This window comes from Triturus cristatus, chromosome 5_1, assembly GCF_964204655.1.
Source record: "Triturus cristatus chromosome 5_1, aTriCri1.1, whole genome shotgun sequence".
NCBI lineage: Eukaryota > Metazoa > Chordata > Amphibia > Caudata > Salamandridae > Triturus > Triturus cristatus.
The window spans coordinates 414142640-414169285 of NC_140587.1; the positions used below are offsets into that span (position 1 = coordinate 414142640).

The 26646-nt window shown below is 48.7% G+C and overlaps 1 protein-coding gene across 2 annotated transcripts in view; it reads left to right on the forward strand.

Moving 5' to 3' along the window:
- PABPC1 (poly(A) binding protein cytoplasmic 1) overlaps nucleotides 1-26646 on the forward strand; it is a 541973-nt gene that overhangs the window by 261793 nt on the left and 253534 nt on the right. For both annotated transcript variants that reach the window (XM_085605165.1, XM_085605166.1), the window contains exon 7: nucleotides 11446-11583. In XM_085605165.1, coding sequence (XP_085461291.1) covers nucleotides 11446-11583 — 138 coding nt within the window. The remainder of the gene's footprint in view (nucleotides 1-11445; nucleotides 11584-26646) is intronic.

Sequence of the window (26646 nt, forward strand, 5' to 3'; positions counted from 1 at the left end):
AGTAAACCACACAGTCTTATCTAACAGTACCTAGGGGCCACAATAGACACCTCCAAAAGCGCTCGCTTATCCCAGTCCAACCAGGATAGCAAGCATGCAATCCCTCATAACCAAATTTCAGCCTCAACACTCTCTTCCAGCTCAAGTGTTCATGCAACTCATAGGGATGATGGCCTCTTGCATATTCATAGTGCCTCACCCAAGACTCCAGATGCATCCTCTCCAAGAGTGCCTAGCACACCAATGAAACCAGGCTCAAGGTCAGTTAACAGACCTGGTGTTGGTAGACGATCGCACTCCTCGCTCTCTGCAGTGGTGGAACACCAAAAACCTTTCCAAAGGGCGACCGTTCCTAGAGCCAGTTCCACAGATTGTCCTGACAGCGGACGCATCGCTCTTCGGCTGGGCAGCTCATCTTTTACATCAGACCATGCAGGGCAGGTGGACTCCTCAACAAAAATTACTTCACATCAACCACCTGGAGTTACTAGCCATATTCCTAGCCCTAAAGGCATTCCAGAAGCAAATATCAGGCAAGGCTGTCCTAGTCCGTACGGACCTGACAGCCATGTACTACATACAGAAACAAGCCGGGACACATTCTCTACAGCTCTCTCAACTAGCACAGAGCATATGGAGATGGGCTGTACCTCAAAACATTTTTCTCCTAGCCCAACATGTCCCCGGAGTCCAAAACAACATAGCCGATCTGTTAACGTAAGCCGTCAAACGCAACAGATTCACAAGTGGGAACTTCATCCACAAGTTCTTCGACCCTTTTTCCAGTTGTGGGGGCAGCCAGAGATGGACCTCTTCGCCACACACAAATGCCCAAGCTTCGCCGCCAGATTTCCACACCCATTGTCCAAAGGCAATGCGATGCGGATGAATTGGGCAGATTTGCGTATGCTTTTCCGCCTTTCCCACTCATTCCAATGGTGGTGCGAAAGCTACAGCAACACTCACGGACTCATTCTAGTTGCTCCAACTTGGGCCAGACAACTGTGGTACACCACATTACTGGAACTCTGTGGTTCCGCACCAAAAACTGCACCTCTCCCCACGCCTCTTAACCGAGAACCGTGGAGAGATCAGACACCCGGACCCAGCTCAACTCAACCTTGCGATCTGGCTTCCGAGGTCTTAGAATTCGGTTACCTTAACCTTCCCCCTAACTGTATGAACGTTATCAGAGGCTAGACGTCCCACCACTAGAGCCTGCTATGCAGCCAAGTGGAAAAGATTTGTTATATATGGTCATAACACTATCAACCCCCTAGATGTGTCTATCCAACACATCATAGGTTACCTACTACATCTCCAAAGGTGTAACTTAGCATACACATCTATTAGGTTGCACCTCGCTTCCATAGCGGCCTATTTACAGAATAGGCAACACTTATCACTTTTCAGAGTACCTGCCTTCAAAGCATTTATGGAAGGCCTCAAAATAATAATTCCTCCCAGAGTACCACCCTCACCTGAGTGGAATTTAAGCACAGTTCTCACAAGACTAATAGGTCCTCCATTTGAACATCTACATAAATGTGACCTACAGTTTTTAACTTGGAAGGTTGCTTTTTTTAGTAGCCATCACTTCTCTTAGAAGAGTTAGTGAGCTCCAAGCACTAACCATTCAGGAACCTTTCTTACAAATACATCATAAGGAGGTTCTCCGAACTAATCCTAAATTCCTCCCTAAGGTTATTTCTCCTTTCCATCTCAATCAGTCTGTAGAGTTGCCAGTGTTCTTCTCGCAACCACCAACAGTCGCAGAGAGGGCTCTTCACACTCTAGATGTCCAAAGAGCACTGCTTTATTACATTAAGAGAACAAAACCTTTTCGCAAGACAAAACAACTTTTCGTATCCTTCTCACCACCACATAAAGGAAACCCCATATCCAAAATCTGGGATAGCAAGGTGGATTGTCAAATGCATACAGATTTGCTATCACAAAGCAAAACGAACATTATCAGTTCCCCCTAAAGCTCACTCTACCCGAAAGATAGGGGCTTCAATGGCCTTTTTAGGGAACATTCCCTTACATGACCTCTGCAGAGCAGCTACATGGTCTACACCACACACATTCACAAAACACTATTGTGTAGATGTGCAAACAAAACAAGCTAGTGTGGTTCAAGCTGTACTCAAAACATTATGTTCGAGGCATATGAGCTGCAGATTGCACACTTAGCATAGGTCGCCATCTGGTGTTGGGCCCGGATGTTTGCAGTTTGTTTTTCTTCTTGGACAGTCTTTGGAAGTCACGAGTTTGGTGACTCCTCCTTCGGTCCGTACTGCGCATGGGCTTCGGCTCCATCCTCAGATTGTTTTTTTCCGCCATCGGGCTCGGATGTGATACTTCGTGCTCCGGCTTCGAACTTCTACGGTTCCAGCCTCGACGGAAAATCCTCGATTCTTCGAGTTCCTTCATCATCTTCATCTCTCGAAGCGGCACTTTCTCCATCCCGTACATCGACACCGGCCTTCGGGCCCTCCGCGACTCCGGTCCCGGCCGATGGAAAGGACTCAGTTCAAAAAGTGCCCAAAATGTGGGTCTAAATTTCCCCACACCGACCTCCATCAGGTGTGTAACCTTTGCCTCTCTCCGGAACACGAGGCCAGAGACTGCCCCGCCTGCAAGTCTTTTCGATCGAAGAAGACCATCCGAGATCGAAGAGCTCGACGCACCATGGCGCACTCATCCTCTGCAGCTCCACCGGACATCTTCGGAGACGACGCCGAAGCTTCGGGGCAAACACACACCGAGCAGGAGGAAGACGTCGTCAGCGCTTCCGAGGCCGACGACTCCGACGTGGAGGACGTTACACCAGCGCAGCGGGCCGTGAGTACTATGCCCCCTCCCACCCCCACGCCGAAAACCAAAGAGACTCAGGTTACTCCCTCGCCTGCCGGCCTGGGCAAAACCAAAACCAAAACTTCGATCACCCCACCTTCGGGCCCGGTGTCGAAGCTCCCAAAGTCTCATGGCAGCTCGGGATCGAGCCAGCCGACACCCGGTGCCGAAAAACAGCATCCGGCACCGAAGACTGCAAAATCCAGCTCGACTCCGAAACCACCGGTGCCGAAGCCTGGACACTCGGTGCCGACCAAACACAAATTTGTCGGCACCGACGCCGAAACATCATTCGACGCCGAAACACCCGGAGACCTCAAAAAAGCATGGCGCACACAGACCATCGAAACCCCCGGTTCCGAAATCACCGGTGCCGACAGACGACTCGACACCATTGGCTCTGTTTACACCAGACCCTTTACAAAAGACTTTGTCCAAAGATCCAAAGACTGGGCTTTTGACTTTAACTACCAAGAAAAGACGCCTTGATGCTCCGGCTCCTCCTCCTCCACCCAAAAGGAAGGACTCTGCTACTTCTCCCCTCAGAGCGCCCTCCCCACCACCGCCTCCCCTACCCCCTCCACCTCCTCCACCGCCTCCACCTCACAGGTCTCCGCCACCTGTACCTTACTACGATCCGACCCCATCCCCAGATCCGGATGATGGGGATCCGGACAATTACCCGGCGGACGCCCCAATGGATCCCACTCCACCAGGGACCCCAGATCCATGGGAGGATTACAATAACCCTGATATACCCAATGTACCTCAGGACGACCTATACCCATCAAGGCCGTCTCCTCCAGAGGACTCCTTTCACCATTTAGTGCAGAGAGCAGCACACTACCATGGGGTGGACATGCACAGTGAACCAGTAGAAGAAGACTTCCTACTGGATACATTTGATATACAAGACAAATCTACTTCCATTTTACCCATGCTTAAGGGTGTCACCAAGCACGCTACAGAGGTGTTCAAAGACCCTGTCAGAGCCAGAGTACTGAACCCTAGAATAGAGAAGAAGTACAAGGCGGCACCCACAGACCCTGCTTACATCAAGGGCCCTGCTCCCCTAGATTCCCTAGTTGTCTCCACAGCTAGAAAGCGGGCTAACTCCCAATCCTCAGGAGATGCCCCACCGCCAGACAAAGAATCTAAACTTCTGGACGCGTCTGGTAAACGCACCGCCTCCCAAGCTGCAAACATGTGGCGCATTGCAAACACACAAGCACTGCTTGCGCGATATGATAGAGCACACTATGACGAACTAGAGGCTCTTATGCAGCACCTTCCAGAAAAATACAAGCACAAGGCTCATGACCTGATACAGGAGGGTAAACTAATTACAAACACCTCCATTAAGTGTGCCCTCGATGCAGCCGACACTGCTTCTAGGGCCATAAATACCAGTGTCCTGCTTCGTCGCCACGCCTGGCTCAGGATCTCAGGGTTCAAGTCTGAAGTCCAGGCATCCATACTCAATCACCCCTTTGACCAGGAAACACTCTTTGGGCCAAAGGTAGACGAAGCGCTCGAAAAGATGAAGAAAGACACAGACACAGCAAAGTCTATGGGGGCACTCCAAACACAAGCCTCCAAACGTTCCTTTCGACGCTCGTCCTTTCGTGGCACAGGCAGAGGCTCCTCCACCGATAACGCCTCTACCTCCTACAAGTCCCCTCCTCAAAATACATTTTCAAAGGGCAATCAGAGAGGTGGTTACAGGGGTAACAACAATAAGGGCAGGGGCAAAACCAACAACACCCGTTCTGCCACCCCCCCCGCACAATGACTCCCCTCCGCTCCCCCCAGACCATTCCACTCCGGTCGGGGGCAGACTACAAAACTTTATCCACGTATGGTAGTCCATAACATCGGACAAATGGGTGCCCCAAATCATTCGGTCAGGGTACTGTCTAGAGCTAACATCTACCCCACCCAATATCCCACCAAGGCACCGTCCAATGTCTCAAGAACATTCCACACTGCTCAAACAAGAGGTACTCTCACTCCTGCAAAAAGACGCTATAGAGCAGGTCCCCGTCAATCAACGAAATCTAGGGGTCTACTCTCTATATTTCTTAATACCAAAGAAAGACGAGACCCTCAGACCCATTCTGGACCTCCGGCCTCTAAATGCCTACATACATTCAGACCATTTTCACATGGTCACTCTACAACAAGTCCTCCCACTCCTCTGCCAGGGAGACTTTCTCACAACCTTGGATCTGAAAGACGCATACTTTCACATTCCAATACACCCCTCTCACAGGAAATACCTCAGGTTCGTGGTGGACGGGCAGCATTACCAATTCACGGTTCTCCCCTTCGGGGTCACCACTGCACCACGAGTGTTTACCAAATGCCTAGCAGTAGTAGCAGCACACCTCAGACGTCAACACATTCACGTCTTCCCTTACTTAGACGACTGGCTGATAAAAGCCACGTCCTACCACCAATGTGTGCAACATACAAATAGCACCATCCAACTGCTCCACCAGCTAGGCTTCACGGTGAACTACCAAAAGTCGCACCTCATACCATCTCACACAAAGCAATATCTCGGGGCCACTATAGACACCTCCAAAGGTATTGCCTATCCAAACTCAGCCAGAATCACAAGCATTCAAGCCTTACGCAAAACATTCCTTCCCCAACACTCTCTTCCAGCAAGTGTTCATGAAGCTCATAGGAATGATGGCGTCCTGCATATTTATAGTGCCCCATGCAAGACTCCACATGCGTCCACTTCAAGAGTGCCTAGCACAACAGTGGAACCAGGCCCAGGGTCAGCTGACGGATCTGGTGTTGGTGGACGGCCGCACACATCACTCTCTGCAGTGGTGGAACACCACAAACCTTTCCAAAGGACGGCCGTTCCTGGACCCGGTTCCTCAGGTGATTCTAACAGCGGACGCATCGCTCTCCGGCTGGGGAGCGCACCTCCTACACCTCACAATGCAAGGTCTATGGACGCCACAGCAAAAATAGCTCCACATCAACCATCTGGAGCTCTTGGCGATCTTTCTAGCCCTAAAATCTTTCCAAAAACAAATTTCGGGCAAAGCAGTCCTCATTCGCACAGACAACATGACTGCGATGTATTATATACAAAAACAGGGGGGGACACACTCTCCCCAGCTCTCCCGCTTAGCCCAGAGCATATGGAGATGGGCAATTCCCCAAAACATCTTTCTCCTGGCACAGCACGTTCCAGGAGTACAAAACACCATAGCAGATCTGCTCAGCAGACAAACGCAACAACTACACGAATGGGAACTGCATCCACAAGTTCTTCACCCATTCTTCAAACAGTGGGGGCATCCTCAAATAGACCTCTTCGCCACCCACGAAAACAAAAAATGCCCAAGCTTCGCCGCCAGATACCCACACCCATTGTCCAAGGGCAATGCGATATGGATGAACTGGTCAGGCAGATTTGCATACGCCTTTCCACCTCTCCCACTAATTCCATTAGTGGTCAGGAAGCTACAACAGCACTCCCTCACACTCATTCTGGTAGCTCCAACGTGGGCCAGGCAGCCGTGGTACACCACGCTACTACAACTATCAGTGGTACCACATCAAAAACTGCACCTTTCCCCATGCCTCCTAACCCAGAACCATGGAGAAATCAGGCACCCGGACCCAGCCCAGCTCAACCTGGCGATCTGGCTCCTGAAATCTTAGAATTCGGATACCTTAACCTTCCCCCTGATTGCATGAACAACATCATGGAAGCCAGACGTCCTACCACTAGAGCATGCTATGCCGCAAAGTGGAAAAGATTTGTAATTTACTGCCGTAACAATACAATTAACCCCCTAGATGCATCCATACAGCACATCATATGCTATCTGCTCCATCTTCACAGGTGTAACCTGGCATATTCATCCATACGCCTACACCTAGCAGCGATCGCTGCTTATCTACAAAACAGGCAGCATTTATCACTCTTCAGAGTGCCCGCTATTAAAGCCTTCATGGAAGGCCTTAAACGAGTAATTCCTCCCAGGGCACCACCTTCCCCTGTATGGAATCTAAATTTAGTTCTTACACGTCTAATGGGTCCGCCCTTCGAACCAATGCACAAATGTGAGCTACAGTTTCTCACCTGGAAAACAGCTTTCCTTGTAGCTATCACTTCCCTTAGAAGGGTTGGTGAAATACAAGCGTTCACCATACAGGAACCCTACATACAAATGCATCACAGCAAGGTCATACTTCGCACAAATCCGAAGTTTCTGCCCAAAGTCATTTCCCCCTTCCACCTCAATCAATCAGTGGAATTACCTGTCTTCTTTTCGCAACCCCAATCTGTTGCAGAAAGGGCCTTACACACACTTGATGTAAAAAGGGCGTTACTATACTACATACAAAGAACGCAACCCTTCAGGAAGACTAAACAATTGTTTGTTTCCTTCTCTCCACCACATAAAGGCAACCCCATTTCAAAATCAGGGATAGCTAGGTGGATTGTAAAATGCATACAAATTTGCTATCAAAAGGCAAAGAGAACATTATCTGTTCCCCCTAAAGCCCACTCTACAAGAAAGTTAGGGGCTTCTATGGCTTTTCTAGGGAATATACCCTTAGATGACATCTGCAAGGCAGCCACATGGTCTACACCGCACACCTTCACAAAACACTACTGTGTAGATGTGCATTCCAAGCAGCAAGCTAGGGTGGGCCAGGCTGTACTAAAGACACTTTTTCAAACAGCTGCAACGGATACCGGTGGTCGCCGCTAGGGTTGGGTACTGCTATATAATCTATGCTAAGTGTACAATCTGCAGCTCATATGCCTCGAACGGAATATGCTACTTACCAGTATGCATCTGTTCTTGGCATGTAGAGCTGCAGAGTTGTACACGCCCACCCGCCTCCCCGGCTACCTGTATCCGTTCCAGTACATCTTATTTAGATACAACACATGGGTTTCTCACTGTTATTACTACGCTCCATCATTTCCCTGTTGGCGAAAAACAATCTGAGGATGGAGCCGAAGCCCATGCGCAGTACGGACCGAAGGAGGAGTCACCAAACTCGTGACTTCCAAAGACTGTCCAAGAAGAAAAACAAACTGCAAAAATCCGGGCCCAACACCAGATGGCGACCTATGCTAAGTGTACAACTCTGCAGCTCTACATGCCAAGAACAGATGCATACTGGTAAGTAGCATATTCCTTCAAACCACTGCAACAGATACTGGTGGTTGCTGCTAAGGAGGGGTACTGCTATACAATCTATGCTTAATCTATGATCTGCAGCTCATTTGCCTCGAACGGAAAATGCTACTTACCAGTATGCATCTGTTCTTGGCATGTAGAGCTGCAGATCCACACACTCCTGCCCACCTCCGTGGCTACCTTTATCTGTTCCAGTAGTATCTTATTTAGATACAGCGTCTTATCTGTTTCTCACAAAACTCCATCATTTCCCTGCTGGCAAAAAACAATCTGAAGATGGAGCCGATGCCCATGCGCACTTCTCATCCAAAGGAGGAGTCACCTACCTCGTGACTTCCAAAGACTTTTCCAAGACAAAAACAAGTGCAAACATCCGGGCCCAACACCAGATGGTGATCTATGCTTATTGTGTGGATCTGCTGCTCTACATGCCAAGAACAGATGCATACTGGTAAGTAGCATTTTCCTTTCCTCCATAGGATAACATTGACTGGTTTTCTTGGAAAAGTTTCTAAGTGTGGAGTTTGAAAACCTAAAGAAATTCTTTAAAATTACACTGTTTAACAAAAACGATTTTACGTACCTGTTTGCAGGAAATGTCCCAGAGTAGTATCCAGGCATACTACTGAGTAAGAAAAGTAATCCAAAAAGTAACTTACCTGGTATTTTACTGAAAATCCCATTCAAGTCTATGTAATGTATTTTCAAACCATTGCATTTCTCTGACACAATACTGTGTCAAATCAAAGTACATTTACTATTGCAATCCAAACTGCATTACTACTGTAAAGTATTTATTGCTTACTTGTGCCAGGCTTGCTTGGTTCTAAAAAATAAAATAACAAAAAATATTTTTATACGAAAACAATTGGTCTGAAGTTCAGTCTTTGAGTGTGTGAATTCATTGGATGACTGAGTGTGTACAACAAATGCTTAACACTGTCCTCTGATACTGCCTTACTGCTCGACCACACTATCACAAATAGAGTAAGGTTCTATCTAACTTTACCTCTGCCTACCTTTGGGGTTCCACTGGACTCTGCGCACACTATACCTCACTTTGGTATAGTATATAGAGAGACGGCTTTCTACAAGTGCTGAAGGCTAAGACCAAACCTTTAAAGACCATTCACTCCCTTATAAAATGTGTAGCCGACACCAGCATCCTTTATTAGACTAACTTGCTAACTAAATATTCCTGATCGCTTTCCTAATCTTTCCCCACATTGTTCGCCACCCCCACAAAGTACGAAACTGCAGGAGTAGGCATTCTCTTCGCACCACCTTCAGGTTTCTCCATGTGCCTCTCTAGCTGACAAGGGAGGTGACTTGATATTTCAAAGTTAGAAAATTCAAAGTTGGCCCCAGTTACACATGACAAGTTCTAGACACTCATTTACATTAGCAGAGCAGCAGTGTCCATTTTTGCTGCTGTTATTGTGGATAGCCGGATTGAGTTACACAGCCTATTTCGCCAACATTCTGGTGTGTATTCTGTGGCAGACAACTCCATGTGTCAAGTCAGTGAGCGCCACATGCGCATCTGAAAGAGCAGTATTACATCCACCAGTGCGCAGACCTCTCCTCGCAGGCATCTCTTGTCTACCCAACAGTATCTCACCATAGCATTGTTTTACCCCATTGCTGCGTCTCGCCCTGCCAAGTAGGCAGAGTGGTCCCTAAATGTCCTTGGTGTGGGTTCTAGCAGACATGAGCTTCCAATATTCTTTGAGTTGTTTCTGGCAGTGGGGCATATCCTTTAGGCAACAGTTCACTGTTAGACTGGCTCGCCGTACCCAGTGCATTGCCACTCTTATCTTAGCTAATAGTAGCATCAGGCGGTAAGGCTTCATGTGTCTACTGGAATGTCTGTAACATACCCCAGTACCATGTCAGCTATCATCTCTTCTATGCAGTGAGACTGAGTTCCCGAAAGTCCTCACCACTCCAAATGTATAAATTCAGCATCAGACGAACCATACCTCAAACAAATGGGCACCATCAGTAGTCTGCGGAAGAATTTGAGTTGTATTAGGCACCACCTGTAGTTAGGCGAACAATATGCCCGTCTGACTGCATAAGTAAGGTCTGTTTGCCACTCCTTCCTCCTAGCTTTTTTTTTTTTTAAACAGGGACTTTCTCTTGCTAATTAGTGTACAGTCTCATAATTCGTTTCTTGGAGATGGTGAACAAAGGATATAGTCCAGAACCAGCAAGCTACCATGCTGCCTAAGTAAAGTGCTTTGATTCACTCTACAACTGCCCCGGAATCCGTGATAGTGGAAAACATCCAATGGTGTGCAATTAGTCCAGCTCTAAGTATCTTGCAGGGTGATGAAAGTGCCATGAGAGTAGAGGTCTCCCATCGTCCTTAGTTGCGGTCTCCCCAGTTGTTGCTGGATCCCCATATCTCCATTCAGAGAACATGCTGTTATGATTCAGCTTCAGCCTAGTGAAATATAGAAAAACCAGACTGGCTCTGCGGCTCAACCATTTCCATGCCCTCACCACACATTTGACTGCGTCCATCTCATTCCACATACACACTGAGGACGTATCCAATGGGCAGGGAGTGGCATTATCTGCCTGTATTGCAATATGCGGTTGAAACGGTATGGGGTGTATCCAGTAGTGCACATAGCGAGACTGCCCCAATAGTATAATTCAATGTCCGGCACGCAGGTCCTACCCTGCTGAAGCAGCAGGGTCAGTACCTTCCAAAAGCAATGTGCCTGCCCGCCAGCCCATAAGGCTCCCTGAAAAGATCAGAGTCGAACAAAGAATGCTAGTGTTAGTGGGATGAGAATGTTTACAAATAGCTTGATATAGCAACCTTGCCTGCAAGGGAGAAGGGAGGGAGGGGACTCCTCTTAAATAGCATATGCTAGTAAAGTTTGTTGCCTTAGTCTGCATACCCAAATCCAGTGAAGGATCCTATCCCAGGTCTACACTCTAGAATTTGCTTTCCCTAGCATTAGGATCCCTTCTGAAGAGGATACTGGATCCTGGTTATAAAGAAACTCTGAACATGACTGAACTGTCAATAGAGGGTTCTGTGTGTTGCTAGACTGTATTCGCGGCTTATTATCTTACGAAACTGTTTGTTTGTCCTTGGACATTGAAAGCACTTTAGATTGCTCCATAAGTAAACAGGGGAATGAAGCTGCTGGGTATTTTAGGGGACCCTTTACGCCTTGCTGAGTGAGATTAGTCACCTCAAACTTCTGTGTGCCTAATTTTCTAACTGACGCATTGCACTGTGGCTCTCCTGGTGTGGTGTCAGGTTTTTCACATGTCTGTTTCTAATTAAACATGCAGCAAAGAAAATTCAGAGTACAACTTTGAATGATAAAATATATTGCTGTACATGCTTTAAAGTAACTGTTTTGTCTTTAAGGCTGTGGATGATATGAACCAAAAGGAGCTGAATGGAAAACAGATTTACGTGGGCAGGGCTCAAAAGAAGGTGGAACGGCAAACTGAACTGAAACGTAAATTTGAACAAATGAAGCAGGACCGAATCACCAGATACCAGGTAACTTCAAGAAATTGACATGCTGCCTAAAAGCCAAGCTTTAGCATTAATGAGACCAAAAACAAATTCTCAAAACCTAAGCGGGGGGATGAGAGCAGTAAAATAGGCTTTGATCTACTCAAATAGGCAAATCCTGAATCTGTTTCTTTACGGAGAGGACCCATTGCTTTTGGTTGACGGACTGTACATACATTTCATGTGTCTGCAACTTTTAACAGCTCCACAGCAGGTTTGCTGCATGTCTGTATTTACATCCCTCAATGGCACCCAAGAAGCCCTGCAGCGCATGTGGACGAAAAAGATTGGATCCAGAGAACCGAAATACATCGCAGATTCTCATGTACATATAACACAGAGGAAACTTTCCTTTTTGTATCATGTCCTGCGCAAGAGGTTTTCGGAATTATTTTAAACGCTTTCTAAGATGAAAATGCTTCTTTGCATATTTGATTCCTTCACTTCTCACTTCCTGAGAACTACCATTTGCATAGTTTTCATTGGTTTATCCATCCACCACCATGTTTTTCCGGGATGGCCTTGTATTCTACTCAGTGCTTAATGATTATCAAGGGAGATCCCAGAAGGAAAAGAAACTGTTTCTTACCTGTAATGCCAGCTTTCCTTCTGAGAAGTCTCCTCTGATCATAAGCAAACCCTCCCTCTTCCTTGGCTGAAGGAATAGAGAGGAGTGTGCAAAGACTAGAGATCGCTTCAGTCTACACAGCATGATGGGACTCTGGAGGACTTTCACTTTTTTTCTTAGCATAGCTGCAGCCTTTGGCTACCCTGCTCAGATTTCTCTCCCATTCATGCACTTTAAAAAAGGTTTAAGCGTTTAAAAAATTTTTTTAGCTAGTGTTTCTATTGACTTTTTTGTTAAACCTCTTGCATGCTAAGGATGTGCTGGAACCATCACAGCAGCGCTCTTGCTGTGGATGGCTCCAGTACGGCCTGGCATAAGGGATTTCCTTTTTTCTATTTTCAGGCTTAGCTGCTATGGAAGAGCTTTCCAGGTAGCCTGAGGCCTTTTCTCTCTGACCATCAGTGTGCATAGCGTGCTGACCTCCTCAAAGAGAAAGTGAATGTAAAATGACATTTACTTTCACTTACATCGGTACTCTGGGTTATGGCTCAGCCCCCCGAACACCAATTTACATGGGGGAGGTTTTGTTGGAATGGGGCGAAACTCCCCTTTTTTTAAATGCTCTCTCTCCATAGTGGATCTCTGCTTGAGGATGGCCACAGGACACAGGAGGGTGAGAAAGCCCTCTGGACAGATGTTTTTTATTAGGAATTCAGAAAAGGGCTGGGGGTGGGGGTGGGGGGGGGGCACCTGCAACGGCCTTTCTGCTGCCGCCCTCCCCTCAGGGCAGAGTGGAGATGCTTACCTCCAATCTGCTTGCCTGCAGGTACCAGCAAGCCCACTTTTACCCTGTGGAGATTTTTATTTATTTTTGCTTCAAGGGGTTGGGCGTGGTCTGCTCAGACATTGGGGCGAGCCCCCACCTCCAAAATGACCTCAACAGTCTCTCTGCCACCCTTTCCTCGTGCACCGCATTTTAACCCATGCACAACTATCCACTACATCTCACTCTGAAGACCATGTTTCTGGTTCCACTTCGGCTCGTCGCGTGTGTGAACTCTAAGTACAGTACAGCCTTAAACCTTCTTTTTCCTGATAAGGTGGTGCTGAGGACCAAGGCGGCAGGTTAGTCTAAAGTAGTCTGATTTTTCATGCTGCGCTTTCCCTCTTCCCAATGTTTTTTGCCCTGCCACATTCCTCGAAAGAGAAGACCCAATCAGCTGTTCCCCAAAAGGCCATTACGCTTTTACATTGACCTCACCAAAAACCATCAGATGGAAGATCAGCTCCTTGAGAGGTTTCTGGGGCCTTGGGCAAGGCAGTGCAGAAAAGGACGTTGTCAAGATGGATTGTCCTCCACATGAAGATCTCCTACACACTGCCCAAGAAGTAGCCTCGGGTGGTGTGGAGGGCCCATTCCATTAGGGCCAAGACTGCTACCGCTTTGCGGGCATGCGGCGTATCTGTCCTTTACATGTCAGGCCGCAGTGTGGGTGTTGGTACAGTTTAAGAAGCACTGCTGCCTTAACATCCAGGTCCGACAGGAAGGGCATTTCACCCATTTGGTCCTGCTGGACTTTTTGGACTGAAGTTCCGCAGACCCGTCGCCTTGGGAGGAACTGACCTGTTTTAAAGTTGACGAATCTACAATTAGAAATGCCCATGCGAAGAGCAAATTAACTTTACGGTCTTTCTGGTGAATACTCTTGACTGCAGAGTGGTACCCCAGATTGTTGGGCTCCGCTTTAAAAACTGACAGTGACGTGCAAGGGAGGTGCTTACCTACTGGTGAAGGGGAGCCTTTTTTAGGTCTTCTGGATCCAGTCTGACACTTGGAAATATTCTAAAGGAGAGCAATCTGAGATTAGAATATCCACCAGAAAGGGCGTTACTGAAGTTAAGTAACTTGTTCATCTGGGCTCAGCATCAACAAAGGACTCAGACTGAAGGAAGGCAATGGACAAGCGCCCATAAGCACCTCAACCTATGGTACACAGGGGCCATAAAAGAGTCAACACTGATTGTTTTTTAGGGGGGGGGGGGGGGGCTACTTGATAAAAGAAATTCAGATACATAAGATCAAGTAGCTCCTCAATTGCAAGATGACGACACACGCCATACAAGAGGGAGTACAAGACTCTTGACAACGATATGGAATCAGATACACTAATTCAGCAGAAAAGGGGGTAGAAAAACACCCTAATATACCATTTCCGCCAGGTGACTTCTTGTGTATCATTTGGTGGCAAAAAGCGCTGTAGATGCCTACGGTGTGCAACCATAGAAATTAGTTTTGCCGCCAGACTGAAGTAAACTGCCAACAGGGGGGTCATTCAGAAGAGTATATTTAGACCAGATGTTTAGCCGTCTGATATATGACCCATTTAATCAAATATTAAGCCCTAAACGCGTTCAAGCATTTAACCATAATAAAGCAAATGCTCAAATAGATTGAATTTGATAAACACAATACATCATGGGTAACAAAATTTGGGCGGGAAAATCTAGACGGAATAGGTGTGCCCACCTCTGCCAACTCCTCCCCTGACGATGGGGAGACCCCTCCAATCTGCGCTAGGACTATGCTCCCGCCCACAGGAGGGTGGAATCATTGAGGGTGTAGACACCCCAGGTAAAGTTGCCTCTTTGTCACCCCCCTAAAACGCCCATACATTTAGTGTTTAGGTGGCTCCCCCAAACCCTGAAACTAGTTCCTGCTGACCCAAGAAGGATGAAGACGCTGTGCAGGGAAGCCTGAAGACTCCTACTGACTGCCCCAGCCCTACCGCCGTGTCGCCAGCTTGAAACACTCTGAAAGGAAGACTATGCCCGTTGTGCAGGCAGTGACCGCCAGAACCAGAGGTGGACTGCCTGACCTTTGATCAAGACCTTATCTCCCGAGGACAGCAGACCTTTCCCAAGAAACCTACACAAAGGACTCTGTGCCCTCATGAACCGCGAGTCCTGACCACTGGGCACCTGACTCCTCCGGCCCACTGATCCAGAACAGGTTCCCCAGCGATCCGGACTTCAAGAGTCTAGGGTTGGCTGAACCCTCCTGGATTTCATGGCCATGTTTGCAGTCCCACGACCGGCTCTAGTAAAAACACCAGACATCAAAGGACACCCCCTGTGCCCGAAGCTCCTGTACTTGGTGAGCTCGACAGTTTCCCTACGACTTACAGCATCTATATTTAGTCTGCTGTCGGAGGTTTTCTCCGTGCAGCCTCCGGTTCGGTGCCTGCAGGTCCAACTGAGTGTCCCCATTTGAAAAGCAGTGGGTGCCTGACGTGGTCTTTGCACCCTGCACCCGGCCGCCCCTGTGCCGCTGGTGGTATGTTTGGTGCTGCCTTGTGTCCCCCCGTACTTGGTCGAACCCCGGAAGCTTGGCCCCTGTAGCCAATTAGCTTATCTGCAAGCAGTGTGGTTTCAAGCGCCCCTAGTCTCCATTGAAACTCATTGGGCCCATTGTCCTATTTAACCTCTTCACTTTGCTGTCCCTGTGCCGCTTGTGGTGCAGACATTGTGCTTAACCGAATCTTGCCTTCGGCTGACCTTAAACTCCAAAGACTGGAATTGTAAATTGGGTACTTACCCGAGAAACTGCATTGTTGCTTTCTTCCATAGGATGACATTGAATTGCATTAAGTGTTGACTTTTGAAAGACTAAAGTAATTTTCCTGCCATCAAATAAAACTTGAACAAAGCTTATTTTTATCAAATTGGTGTGGGTCTACTTTGAGTTGTCATTTATTGGTCATTGTGCGCACAACAAATGTCTTACTCTTCTCTGTTAGTTCTGAAGCTGTTTTGCCCACACTACCACTAATAGAGCACTTGGGGTTTACATTGAGCCCTGTACACTTCTGGAGGAATCTCTGGATTCTGTGCACGGTATATCCACCTGGTGGTATTCCATACACAGATCCAGCTTCCTACACCTACATATATTAAAAGCCACAGAGCCTAATTCTCATTGTTGCTGCAGCCTGGTGAAGTCCGTAATAGTCACCAGACTGGGACAGTTTAAAAGATGCAGTGGGATGGGGGCGAAGGGAGTAGCCCATACATAAGCGAATATACAGTCCTTATGGCTTGTGCACTAGTTGTGGGGATGATGTTTAAAAAGCTTGTGCAACTCCCTCCTGAAAAATTCTAAGAGGTCAAGGAGTAACATTGAAGAGGGTGAGACCTTCTCCTACACACGTCTCAAATGATCCACGGGTTCAGTGAATGCAGTCTGTCTATGAGCTTGGTACTGCATAGATTTACTTGGCTTGGACTCCTGGGCTTCAAACTAGAAATTCCATTATTAACGGATTATCTGGGGACAATACAGATTTGAAGCCTTAGACAAAAATGAAAAATCAAGAGCTCATACTGCCAGAAGAGGAAATGGAGCAAATCCCTTTACTCAGACCCAGTCAGTGCAGGGTGAGAGTACATCCCAAGTGGCTTCTCATGAGCAAGGAATTTCACCTGCATGTCACTCATTTCAGAGTTGAGGGAGAGAACAGTCAGTCTGCCACTAGAAGTACAGTAGTAGGGGGTAGAATCCAAAATTTCCATCAACAATGAATAACATTAGTTGCCGAATATTTTTAAACATGGATATTGCATAGAAATAGGCAGTATACCAAGACCATGTATGCCAAAGAGTTAGAACTACAAAAAGGAAATCGTGCATAGAAGCTGTACCAGAGTCGCAAACAAATACAGGAGTATACTCTGTATACTACTACATTCCAAAATAAGGCACTGAACTGAAGCTGATCCTATACCCCAGTGCCTAAAGACCTTAATCAAAACTTGAGTTGATAGTGACAGCACAGCAGGAAGTTATTTTTATGTTGGAGAAAAGATACTACCTAGCAAAGATCGACTTGAAAGACCTACATCATGTACCTATGATCAGACACCATAGGAAATACCTGAAGTTTCTGGTATGGTTTGTAAAAGCATGACTGATTCTGGATCCTACCCTTTGCTGTAAAGTGTGCTATACATTCTTAAGCATTTTTAGGCGACTGGCTAGTGAAGGAAATTCCTTCCTACAATTCCAGGAAAGCACTAACATGATCATTTGTCTGCTGCACTCGCTGGGATTGTCAGTTAATAGTAAGAAATCACCAAAAGCTCTTGGGGGCTTATCTAAATATTCAAATGGCACTAGCAGGCTCCTCAGACAGACTAGAATTCTGGCATTGTAGGAACGATTGGTATTTGCCACATGTCATTCTCTGACTGAGAAAAATTATGACTGTCGAGCATGATTACTTCATGCTTTCCAAAGCAGGTCAGACTGCACATTAGACCACTGCAGGCGGGACTGAGACAATGGTAACAAAACAAGAATTGGGACGATCTAATGGTTTGCCACGAAGCAAGTTCAAATTCTAAAATGGTGAATAAGGGAGAGAATGAGAGGATGTTTTTTGGCACCACTTTAATCTGTGACAATGATGGATGCATCACACGCAGATTAGGGATGCACACATAGGATCACTGCAGATTAAGAGCCAAGGGAATGCTGGAAACTCTGTCCAGCATCTAAAGGTGTTAAAGACCCACTTCCTAGCGCTAAAATCTTTTCCAATGCAAACAAACTGAACAATGTCAATACAGACAAAACTACAGCTGTTTTAGCTAGAAAAAACAATGTGGAACATAATTGTACACCATGTCAATACTAGCTCAGTGTAGACTATACCAAAGTGGAACCCCAAAGGTAGGTAAAGGTAAAAGTAGTTTTGCAGCGTGAATCTTTTCTGGATTCACTATGCTGTGCATTATTCCACCATCTCGTGGTTGTGTCCGGAATTGTAGTATTTTTTTTTATTATTTAAAAAAAAATAATTGCTGTTGGTGGGCGCCGACGACGTAGTACCATTTGGTGTCCTTCTGTGACGTTGACGGGCTTCCTCCGGCACTTCAGATACTTTTTTTCCGCAGTTGAGTCTGGATCTTTATGGGGAAGCTCCCAAGAGTGGAGAGAAGAATTGAAGAAAATAAAGGAGAAACACCATGAGGAAGTTCTTTTGACTTCCTGGGGGCGACCGGAGGTCAACGAGGAGTCTAGAATCAAGATCTTAGATCATAATCGGAGAATGCGCATGCAGGGGGTTCGCTGGGCGCAGTAATGGACAAAACACTGTTCAAATTTTGTCAGAACTGTCACCACATGTACGCACAGAAGAATCAGCACCCAGTCTGTAACCTCGGCCGGCCGCTGGATCATCAGAGCGCCGACAGCAAGGCCTGCTCGGTCTTCACCCCGAAGACTTTGAGAGTGAGAGAAATACAGTGACGAGCCAATCAACATGCAGGGCCAAGGACCACCGCCTTCGTTGCGAGACCTGGGCCTCTCCAGTGAAGAGGAAGATAATGTCGCCGAAGGGCCAGAGGGCGACTAGGAAATACGTTTTGGTCGCGGAGGTCGAAAAGAAGACTTCGAAAGAGGTAAGGGAGTCGTTGACCTCAAAAAACCAGAAGTCTCTCAAAACCCGCTCTAAACTAACAAAAGGCGCCCCAGCATCGAAAGCTTCGACCGCGATGACATCCAAACCAAAACACACCATAGGATCCTTGGATAAGTGCTCCGAAGCGGCAAAGGTCCTCGAAAGGACGAAGACGTCAAGACACTCAAAGGACACATCGGCGTCGAAAAGAGGCACAAGCAACCGCCGTCGACCGCTTCGGCGTCAACGAGCGAAAAACGAAAGGCCGAAGATCTCGACGCTGAAACACACACAGTTGAGATAGAAAGGAAAAGGCTCGAAGCCGAAATGGCAAATATACTACAACGAAAGAGACTTCAACGAAAGTTTGAAGCACTTCAAGGTTCCGCCGAAAACAATACGGAAGGGAAGCCAGTCGTCGATTAACTGATATCGACGACAATCCCTGAGCCAGTCGAAGAGCAAGAATCATTCTTCGGGGATGACGTCGACTAAGATGAACAAACATATACTGAATCTGCGATCTCGGAGAATCAAGATCTCGACGCTGAGTCACTGGAGGAGGCTGTAGAGACGTATCCTTCCAGGCATTAAGCCCCAGATAACATTAGCATGTATAATCAAGTGGTTAAAAAGGCAACAGACACTTATGGGGTGCCACTGGAGGAGGAAAAACCGCAATCATGTTTATTAGAGACAGTAATACCTACACAATCAAATCAATTTCTCCCAATACTACCAAGCGTACTAGACCAGGGGAAAGAGGCATTCAAGGAGCCAGCTGCATGCAAGGCTATAACTCCCAAGAGCTGAAAATAAGTACAAACACTCTTCTAAAGACCCCATATGTTCGAGGCATGTGGGCTGCTGAATTCATATCTGTGAATAGATCGCCGCCTAGTGTTGGGTCCGGATGATTGCACGTTGTTGTCCTGGAAGAGTCTTCGAAGTATCCTGGGATAGGTGACTCCTCCCCTGGACTACAGTGCGCATGGGCATCCTCTCCATCCTCAGATTGTTTTTTTCCGCCATTGGGTTCCGATGTGCTTATCTTGACTCAAGTTAGGAAAAACTTTTTCTAGGCCAAAAGGCCTTTAGTTCGCGTCGGTACTGTTCCCGATCGGTATCGATAGTATCTTGTTAGTTTACTAACTTCCAGAACCAACTTTTTCGCTTCCTACCCGACCATCGACGATGGAATCGAGGACACCATTCAAGCGGTGTCCGGTATGTAATGCGAAATATCCCCACATCGACGTCCATCCGGTGTGCAACAAATGCCTTTCACCAGATCACGACGAATCTACATGTATGGCCTGTGCCCGATTCCGATCCAAGAAGACTCTCCGGAATCGACGAGCAGCGAGACTCGAAGCGCAGCAAGCGGCACCGGCCCCGGCCGACATCTTCAGCGCTGAGACCGAAGATGTCGAAGACGTGTAGAACCTACCCTCCAGCCCCGTTTCCGAACACGACTCCGGCTCGGAAGACGTTGAAGAAAGCCTCTTTCGCAGAGACGAAGACGACACCGAGGTAGGAGACTACAATGAGGCCTTAGGGGCCGAAGAGAGTAGCTCCGATGACGAGCAAGGCCTACCCGTACAGACTGAGGACATCCCAGTGCGCCAGTCTATGGCTCCGGTCGAGGGATCGCCTTCGGGCCTTACCCAAGACCTATCCCGCAGTTCTTCGGCCCCGCCCTCTGGCCCGGCCTCGGACATTCAGCGGCAGCCATTAATACCCAAACCGGCTGGTTTCCCTTCTTCGAAACCGAAAGCTGTATTGGTTCAACCGAAACCAAAACCGAAAGTAACGCTGGTCGGATCGAGGCCCACCACACCTTCGACGCCAGCAAAACCCATCGGCACCGAGCGCACCAAACGAGACTTCGGTGCCGAGCTTGCAACGGCCGGCGTCGACATACGGAAGAAGACCTTCGGTGCCACCAAACCTACTCGGCTCCCGGCACCGACGCAATCGACTCCGACCCCAAAGGTCAAACTGCCTGCTGCGTCTCACACCGCTTCGACAGCACCACCAAAGGCACACTCATCGAAAACGTCGACGGCCATTACCACCCCTCGACTCGATGACTCACCGGCGCCGAAAAAGTCCACGCCCGCTTCTACGGAACCGGTCGGCGCAAAGAAATCGATGGCGCTCCAGGTGCGGCCCGTTGCTGCGCACGGCACCAAACACAAAACAGTCCTCCAGGACACATCGGGCTCCGAGCCAATAAAAGCTCCAACAGCCTCTTCGGCACCGGCCAACATTACTTTTGGCCTGCCGCCATCCACGGCCCCGAAAATGTTCCAAATCAGGACACGGGTCACCCACACCACAATCACGCCTGCCGAATGTTCTCCTGCGGAGACGTCTCCGTCACATATCATCGACGCCGACACCGGCAGGATGCTGCTCCACAAACGGAGAATAACTTCAGAGCCAGCTTTGGACTCCTTCCGGATCCCACTTAAAAGAAAGCTGCCAGTGGTTTCGGAACCGGTTCTTTACGAACCTCTCCATTCCCCCTACCAGGATCCACTGTCCTTCTCTCCCACACACTCCGACACAGATGTTTTGGAGGACTACATGGGTGACCACGTCCCCTACCCCGGAGAAATGGACCCTCAAGGCCAACCGGACCCTGATCAAGCTTGGGATGACCCTGTCGACTCCGGTGCACCTATAGATGCACAGGACCCGCAACTCTATGGAGCAAAAACATCTCCCACAGAGGACACTGCCGCGTTCAACGCCTTAATTGAACGTGCTGCGGCCAATCATGGGGTGCAACTTCACTCTGACACCGTAGAGGACGACTTTCTCATGGACACTTTCGCATCCTCAGAAAGGAACATTAAAACTCTACCTATGTTGAAGGGTGTCCTCAAACCAGCAAAGGACATCTTCAAGGAACCCACCAGGGCAAGAGTAATAAACCCCAGGATCGACAAAAAATACAGATCGGCGCCTGGGGACCCCACCTACATTAGAGGCCAGTTACCTTTGGATTCAATTGTAGTTGCGAATGCTCGCAAGAGGGCACACTCGCAAACAACAGGTGATGCTCCTCCCCCGGACAAAGAGTCCAAGGTGCTAGAGACCTCCGGCAAACGAGTTGCCGCACAGGCGGCTAACATATGGCGTATTGCCAATACTCAGGCGCTCCTCGCTCGCTACGATCGAGCACACTACGACACATTAGAACAACTACTCCAACATCTCCCTGACCAATACAAAGAAGGTGCAGAGATCCTCATCAGGGAGGGACAGCTCCTCACAAATGCATCCATTAAGTGTGCACTGGATGCCGCGGATACAGCTGCCAGAGCCATAAACACTAGCGTCATGTTGCGACGACATGCCTGGTTGCGAATCTCCGGATTCAAACCTGAGGTACAAAATAACATCCTCAACCAACCTGTCAACCCCGACTACTTATTCGGGCCGGAGGTTGACACCACCCTAGAGAAAATAAAAAAAGACACGGACACTGCAAATTCCATGGGGGCTCTACAAACGCAGTCCTTTCGGAGCGGCTCCTTTCGTCGCCCCGGAAATAGAGGAGCAGGTAGAGGACAGGGGTCACAGCAAACATACAACAAAGGCAACACACAGAGCACCTACGACATAAACACCCGGGGTGGATATCGTGGCTCCAGCACAAAGGGCAGAGGACGCGGCTACGGCAACACCAGGTCCTCCCCCAAGAACAAGCAGTGACGCCCTCTCCCTTCCTCCCGACCACATAACACCTGTCGGGGGAAGGCTACAAAGGTTCCTGTCCACGTGGAACTCCATCACCACGGACAGGTGGGTCAAAGATATTGTCAAATACGGTTACTGCCTAGAATTAACCTCAACTCCGCCCACAATACCTCCAAAAAACCGTCCTATGTCCTCAGAGCACTTAACGCTCTTACAGCAGGAGGTGCAAAGTATGCTACTAAAAGGTGCAATAGAGGTTGTACCCGTCCACGAGCAAGGTACGGGGGTGTACTCCCTGTACTTCTTAAAACCAAAAAAGGACGGGTCGCTCAGACCTATATTAGACCTGAGACCCCTAAACCGGTACATTCTCTCCGAGCATTTTCACATGCTCACTTTACAGCAAGTCCTCCCTCTGCTCAAGCAGGGAGACTTCCTGGCCACACTGGACCTCAAAGATGCGTATTTCCACATACCCATTCACCCCTCACACAAAAAATACCTCAGGTTCACTGTTCAGGGGCAGCACTACCAGTTCAAAGTCCTTCCCTTCGGCGTGACGACAGCACCCAGGGTTTTCACAAAGTGCCTAGCTACTGTAGCGGCACATCTGCGGAGGCAGCACATACACGTCTACCCTTACCTGGACGACTGGCTCATTCAACCAAAGTCAGCCCAACAATGTGCCAGCCACATATCCCGCACCATTCACCTCCTTCACAGTTTGGGGTTCTCACTAAATTACCCAAAGTCCCATCTCCAGCCCGCACACGTACAACAGTACCTAGGTGCGACCATAGACACACTGGCGGCCACAGCTCAGCCAAATTTAGTGAGAATCAACCGCATACAGATGCTGATTTCCAAGTTCAAACCACAACACTCCCTGCCCGCGCGAGTGTTCATGCAGTTGATAGGCATGATGGCCTCCTGCATTTTCATAGTCCCGCACGCGAGACTACATATGCGCCCGCTCCAGGAGTGCTTAGCACGTCAGTGGAATCCGGCTCAAGGACAGTTGAAAGACCTAGTGTTGGTGAGCGGTCGGGCATACAACTCTCTGCATTGGTGGAATCCACAAAACCTTTGCAAGGGCCGACCGTTCCAAGAGCCTGTTCCACAAATAATACTGACAGCGGACGCGTCTCTCCAGGAATGGGGAGCTCATGTACTCAGTTACACAGTGCAGGGACTATGGACAATACAACAAAAGAAGATGCACATCAACCTTCTAGAACTGATGGCTATCTTCCTAGCAATGAAAGCATTCAAAGTACACTTGTGCAACAAAGTCGTGTTGATCCGGACGGACAACATGACCGCTATGTACTACATACAAAAGCAGGGAGGAACACACTCTCCACAGTTGTCTCATCTGGCTCAGAGCATGTGGAAGTGGGCCATTCAGAGGAACATGTTCCTCATGGCGGAACACCTCCCCGGCAAGAACAACCAGATGGCGGATCTGCTCAGCAGACACAGCCACCAGATGCACGAGTGGGAGTTACACCCATCAGTTCTCCAACCGTACTTCCAGCAGTGGGGTCATCCAGACATAGACCTATTCGCCACAAGCGAAAACGCAAAATGCCAAAGCTTTGCCGCCAGGTTCCCACATCCGCAGTCGCAGGGCAATGCGATATGGATGAACTGGTCCGGCAGATTTGCATACGCTTTTCCCCCGGCACCACTAATACCGCTGGTGGCACGCAAACTCAGACAACACTCTCTGACACTCATCCTGGTTGCTCCAACGTGGGCACGCCAGCCGTGGTACACCACCTTTCTCGAACTCTCCGTGGTGCCGCATCAACGGCTGCGGGTCAAACCCGAGCATTTGACGCAGAACCATGGAGAGGTTCAGCACCCAGATCCGCAACAGCTGAACCTGGCAATCTGGCTCCTGAAGTCCTAGAGTTTGGCTACCTCAACCTGCCACCTGACTGTATGGACATCATTAAGGAGGCCAGGAGACCCACTACCAGAGCTTGCTATGCAGCCAAATGGAAGAGGTTCGTCATTTATTGCAATAATAATGACATCAACCCGCTAGACGCATCCATCCAAAACATTATTTGTTATCCAGTATTAGGGTATCTTTCATAGATTCACATGCCTGAATCATTCCCCGTCGTCGGGAATGGGAGTCGCCGGTAAATAACAAAGTAATGTCCAGAAGACATAAGACAGCCATAGGCCTCAGAGGCCTTAGCTTAGTAAGCTATCCACGTCCTTATGTAAAAAGGACCAAATTTTGGCCAGAGCCAATCAGCTAACACCACCCTCTAGAACCTTCCTGGTAGGAGCTCTAGTCCCTCAGATTTTCTACCGCACGTCGTGCTAAGGGAGTCTCCACTGAGCTCTGCTCATTTCTTTGGATTTGACAGTATTTCTTCACAACTTTCTGGATTTTCAGCATGGCTGATACACCTAAGAAGGGTTTATTCAGGCCCTGCGCCTCTTGCGGAAAGAAGAGGCTACATATCGACGACCAACACAAGGACTGCTTGTATTGCCTCTATCCCAGTCATAGTTCTAAGGACTGCAAGGTATGTCGGACTTTCTCTTCTAAGACCTTGAAAGACCGAGAGGGGCGCCTTTTAATCTGGCTGCAAAGGCTAAAGGACAAGGATGTGGTGTCCTCTGAGGAGAGTGAGAGTTCCTCAGTTGCGTCTCACTCCTCATCTAAAAGACCAAGGGTGGCATCGCCCGGCCCTTCGTCGCAGCCACCTCAAAAGAAGACGCAGAAAAAGTCTTCAGAGGTCCAGGATTCGCCTGTTCCAGGGAGCTTGTCTCCTAAGGTGATGCCCCACACCTTCAAAAAGCCTATTGCCACCTCGTCGACGACAATGTCGACAGTAGCGTCGACGAGAAAGTCTCCTTCGACAGCGATTTCAGTTACATCGTCGACGACGACTCTATCGACGATGACATCCCATTCCATGTCCTCGACGACGACAACTCCATCGTCGACGGCAGGCAAGACAATTCCGTCGACGTTAGCCATAAAAAAGTCGTCGTCGAGTAAGCTGCCGACGGAAGGGTCGACGACGACACCGTCGACGAGAGCTTCATCAACATCATCATCGTCGACGACAACATCGTCGATGAAGACACCGTCGACGAGGACACCGTCGACGAGAATATCACCGTCGTCGACGTCATCGTCGACGAGGAGACCGTCTTCATCATCCTCGTCGTTGACGACGACCCCGACGACGATCTCGTCGACTGCATTGATACCTGTAACGTCGGTTACAGCTATACCATCGAGCCCCTTGAGGGGTATGGACACGGACGACCAAGGTACATTTGTGCATGTACAAATAACCAAGCGGGCATTAACTCCGGCCCTCACTTCGCCCAGTAAGGTCTCAACCTTGCCTCCCACTCGCCTCTTTGAAGAGGAGGATTCGGATGACGCTAGTCTCTTTCCTGCGGCGACTAGTCCATCACAGCTTCATGTAAAGTACCAGGATGTCTCGGATTTCGAAGACAATCCCCAGGACTATGAGGAGGTTCCTCATCAAGAATACATGCCGCCTCCACCTTCCATGGTGTGTCTACCGGCAGCCTTGGTCACAGACCTTCAGCTCTTAATAACGGACTATAAGCAGCGTTTTCCGACTCCGGCACCTCCACCGATGCCTGCGGGGCCTTCCACTCCACGGCCACGACCGCCTCCACTGCTTTTGGAGAGGACGGCACCTCCGCCTCGGCCCACCACGGACGAGGAGGAGGAGGAGGAGGAACCTGAGGAAGGAGAACTCCAGGACGTCCAATCCCAACAAGATGAATGGGACGATTACATCCTTCCGGCTCCTGTTTCGCCTGTCCCTACCACAGCCGACTCACCGCCCGACGACATCGGCGGTTTCCACAACATCATTGAAAGAGCGGCGCAGCGCTTCCAGATCCCGATGCCTTCGCATCAACAAGACTGTTTCTTATATGACTTTAAGGAACCCTTCAAGAAGTCCGTCCGGGCAATTCCGATAATTGATTATATTTGGGACCAGGGCATAAAGATAATGCAGAACCCTTCATCAGTGCCACCGGTTCTACCACGCCTGGACAAGAAATATAAAGCTCCGGACACGGCTCCGGTTTGTCTTACAGGCCATCCAAAGCCGGACTCGGTTATCACTCAGGCTGCGCAGAGGAGGGCAAACAACCCAGCTGCGCTGTTGACAGCTCCGCCGGATAAAGAAGGGCGACGTATGGATAACATAGGGAAACGTTTCTCCTCTATGTCAGCCTTGACAGTGCGTGCCTCCAACGCTACTGCACTATTGGGACGGTACAACCGAC